The sequence below is a fragment of the Vigna unguiculata genome, chromosome 8 (genome assembly GCF_037176805.1).
Source record: "Vigna unguiculata cultivar grain cowpea cultivar isolate G323 ecotype 2 chromosome 8, ASM3717680v1, whole genome shotgun sequence".
Lineage (NCBI taxonomy): Eukaryota > Viridiplantae > Streptophyta > Magnoliopsida > Fabales > Fabaceae > Vigna > Vigna unguiculata.
In genome coordinates this window covers 29569538-29573371 of record NC_140799.1, presented here as the reverse complement: position 1 = coordinate 29573371, position 3834 = coordinate 29569538, and the positions used below count along the sequence as shown (strand labels likewise).

General features: G+C 31.5%; 1 protein-coding gene across 1 annotated transcript; it reads left to right on the top strand.

The window, feature by feature from the left end:
* The first annotated feature begins 428 nt into the window (after positions 1-428).
* On the top strand, positions 429-3258 carry LOC114193934 (7-deoxyloganetin glucosyltransferase-like). Its single transcript, XM_028083935.2, has 2 exons — positions 429-1128; positions 2132-3258. Exons 1-2 carry the CDS (start codon positions 618-620, stop codon positions 3076-3078), a joined length of 1458 nt encoding a protein of 485 aa, XP_027939736.2. The 5' UTR covers positions 429-617; the 3' UTR covers positions 3079-3258.
* Positions 3259-3834: the final 576 nt, after the last annotated feature.

Below are 3834 nucleotides of genomic sequence, written 5' to 3'. Positions count from 1 at the left end.
AGTTTATTTTAAATGTATTTAAAAAAATTGAAATCAATATCCGAAGACAAAGATGGATTTAAAAAATAATAAGGTAGTACTGCCCTTTGTCTCATTCAATTCCGGTAACTGCAACATTCAATTCAAGAACTCTCTTGAACAATAACAACGTTGTAACAGTGACACAGCAAGTAAAGGTTTATTCACCATGGCATCCATTGTGAATAAACTTTGACACTCGTTAAAATTACATAATTTAACACTCTCTTTAATAATATAACAATATATGTATATTATAAACTTTAAATTAAAAAATAATACATATATTATAAATTTTAAATTTTAAAAATATAAATATAATTAAAATATTATTATTTGAATGTATAGGACTAAGATATTTTAACACATTTTTTTTGACAAAATTTGTTTTTCTCACACGCACCTAATTTTTTTCTTTTCTTTTTCATCATAAAACTTTTCAACAAATCTGTTATAAAATGACTTTCCTATCCTTTATGATATGAAAGTATTGCCACTCTTCCCTTATAAATTCAGGAGTACAGACCAAGATATCACCACCACCATCAGGAAACACTCCTTTCACTGTTCTTCTTCTTCTGAAACAAAAAGGATAAGAAATGAGTTCCCCGGACGCAAACGAGAAACCGCACGCTGTGTGTGTCCCATTCCCAGCACAAGGCCACATAAACCCAATGCTGAAGCTAGCAAAACTCCTTCACTTCAACGGCTTTTACATAACCTTTGTGAACACCCACTATAACCATAAACGCCTTCTCAAAAGCCGAGGCCTGGATTCTCTCAACGGGCTTCCCTCGTTCCGCTTCGAAACCATCCCCGATGGGCTTCCCGAGCCCGAAGTAGAAGGCACCCACCACGTGCCTTCACTATGCCACTCAACCAGCACCACTTGCTTGCCGCATTTCAGAAACCTTCTTTCCAAACTGAACAATGAATCCAGTGTTCCCGCCGTGTCTTGCATCATTTCCGACGGCGTCATGAGCTTCACTCTGGATGCTTCCCAGGAATTAGGTATTCCAAACGTGTTGTTTTGGACCAGTAGCGCATGTGGGTTCATGTGCTACGTGCATTACAATGAACTTATTCAACGGAGAATTGTACCACTCAAAGGTCAGTAATTTGTCTTCTTAAATATATTTTTTTGGAATCTTAATTTTGGTGGCGGTAAAAATTGAAATTAGTATTTTGGAATTTTGGGAGTTTAATCTTTCGATTTTAGAATCCGTAAATTTAGTTTTTCTAAATATAATTTATTAAGTTTTGTTCATATTTCAAACATGTTTATTTAATTAATATTAAAAATAAAAATGTGTTCAACATGTAAATATCACTATTATTATTAAATATATTTAAAATGTTAAATAACTTTAATAAAATTTAATTCAAAAGAATTTATATACTTTTAAAGTTAAAAAACTAAATTAAACAAAATTTTAAATAAAAATAAATTCTAATTTTCATCAAGAAAGAAACATATTTAACTTTTTTATTTAAAGATAATTTATAATTATTCGTATTCATATTTTATATTTAAATATTTGAATTTATAATTTCAACTCATTATTCATATGCATTATTATGCTTCCTCCTTTCCTCTGACTCCAATCATGACATTGGGTAAGGTAGAAGAAGAAACAGAGACAGTGGACCAGAAATAATACACGTCATAATCAATATTCTCAAAAAAAGTTAAAAGTAAAAGAAAATTACAGTAGACCAGAAATAATACACGTCATAATCAATATTTTCACAAAAAATTAAAAGTAAAAGAAAATTATACTATTACTTATATTATTTTACTTTTATCTTTTATATTTTTACATAAGTCAGTATAAATTATTAATTCTTTTAAATAGTTTAATGTAAATTATTAATTATTTAAATAAATAAAAGAGAGTGATACATTGATCAAGAATTTACATTAAATTATGTCAAAAAAATAAAAAACTATTAGTAAAAAAAAAATAGAGCGATAGTATTATCTGAACGAAAAATAAAATGAAAGATTTCTGGAGTTAATTACATTTATGGGAAGCTTTAAGCAGGGAGTAAGATTGTTGACTTGAATGGAACTTACGAGTTTAATGACGTGATTTTTGTATTTGACATGCAGATGCGAGTGATCTCACAAACGGATATCTGGATACTACAATCGATTGGGTGGCAGGCATTAAAGAGATTCGATTGAAGGATTTTCCGTCGTTCATTAGAACCACAGATCCAGACGATATTATGCTTAACTTCCCTCGTGACGAGTGCATGAGAGCCGAAAAAGCTTCTGCAATAATTTTGAACACGTTTGATGCTTTAGAGCACGATGTTTTGGAAGCATTCTCGTCCATTTTACCTCCTGTGTATTCCATTGGTCCCTTAAGTTTTCTGTTGAGCAATGTGAGTGATAAGAGGTTGAACGCAATAGGGTCCAACCTATGGAGGGAGGAGCCAGGGTGTCTGGAATGGCTTGATACTAAAGAAGCCAACACAGTGGTTTATGTGAACTTTGGAAGCGTGACGGTTATGACGAATGAGCAAATGATTGAGTTTGCATGGGGACTAGCAAACAGCAACAAAAGTTTCGTGTGGGTTATAAGACCAGATCTTGTGGTTGGCGAAAGAGCTGTTCTACCTCAAGAGTTTGTGACAGAAACTAAGGACAGAGGCCTGTTATCTGGTTGGTGTCCCCAAGAGGAAGTGTTGGGTCACCCAGCAATTGGAGTTTTTTTGACACATAGCGGTTGGAATTCAACGTTGGAAAGTGTTTGTGCTGGTGTTCCGATGATATGCTGGCCTTTCTTTGCGGAGCAACAAACTAATTGTAGGTTTTGTTGCAAGGAGTGGGGGATTGGGGTGGAGATTGAAGATGTTGAGAGGGGGCAAATAGAGAGGCTTGTGAGGGAGATGATGGATGGTGAAAAGGGTAAAGAGATGAAAAGGAAAGCTGTCAAGTGGAAAAAATTGGCCAAAAAGGCTGCTTCTGGCCCCACTGGTTCTTCGTTTGTTCAGCTTCAGAAATTGATCCGTGATGTTCTTAAGGGCAAAAATGGTATCACAATTATTTAGAAAATGGTGATGATGTTGATGGGTGATGTGTATCTATTATCAATTCCTCTTAGGTTGGATACTTTCGGTAATTGTTCTTTTTAATATTTAGTTTATTTGTTTTAAAGCCAGATTGTGTAAATTGACGTATTTCAACTTCAACTTCATCTTCAACATTATCGATTCCTCATATTTAGTTAATTTTGTGTGTGTATTTTCACCTGTTAAAATATTTTTATTAAGGTATAACCATTATAAAACACTCTCTTAGCCATAACTAAAACCATTTTAGAAATATTGCATTCCGATGTCTAAGTAACAACTAATATAAGGAAGGTTAAAATTGATTCTCATTTTTATACCAAAATTTTAATTTGGTTTTCATATTTTTATTAGTCTCAATTAGGTTCTATTTTTGTAAATTAGTATCAATTAGGTGTCATGTCAGCTCCTCATTATTTTTAAATTTTTTGAATTTTTTTGAATTTTATTTTTATTTTTTTTAAAAACATATCTATGTCACGTGTCATGTTTGTAATGTGTCACGTGTCAATCTAATATGGTGACACGTGTTAGATTATTGTATGAATCTCAATTTGATCATCATATTTGTTAATTTGATTTTATTTGAGTCCCAAATTTTTTTAAAACTTTTCAATTTTAATTTTTATATAAATGTAATGATGATACTTTTATTACAAGTGATATTTCTATTACATATTTTTAACAATATTTAATTTATTTAAATTTATATTTTACATTAAATTTTATTTAAAT

Excerpts from the sequence above, each read along its gene's own strand:
- LOC114193934 (XM_028083935.2), top strand. The coding sequence starts at position 618 with ATGAGTTCCCCGGACGCAAACGAGAAACCGCACGCTGTGTGTGTCCCA. Across the intron at positions 1,129-2,131 it reads GAGAATTGTACCACTCAAAG|ATGCGAGTGATCTCACAAAC; the intron begins GTCAGTAATTTG and ends TTTGACATGCAG.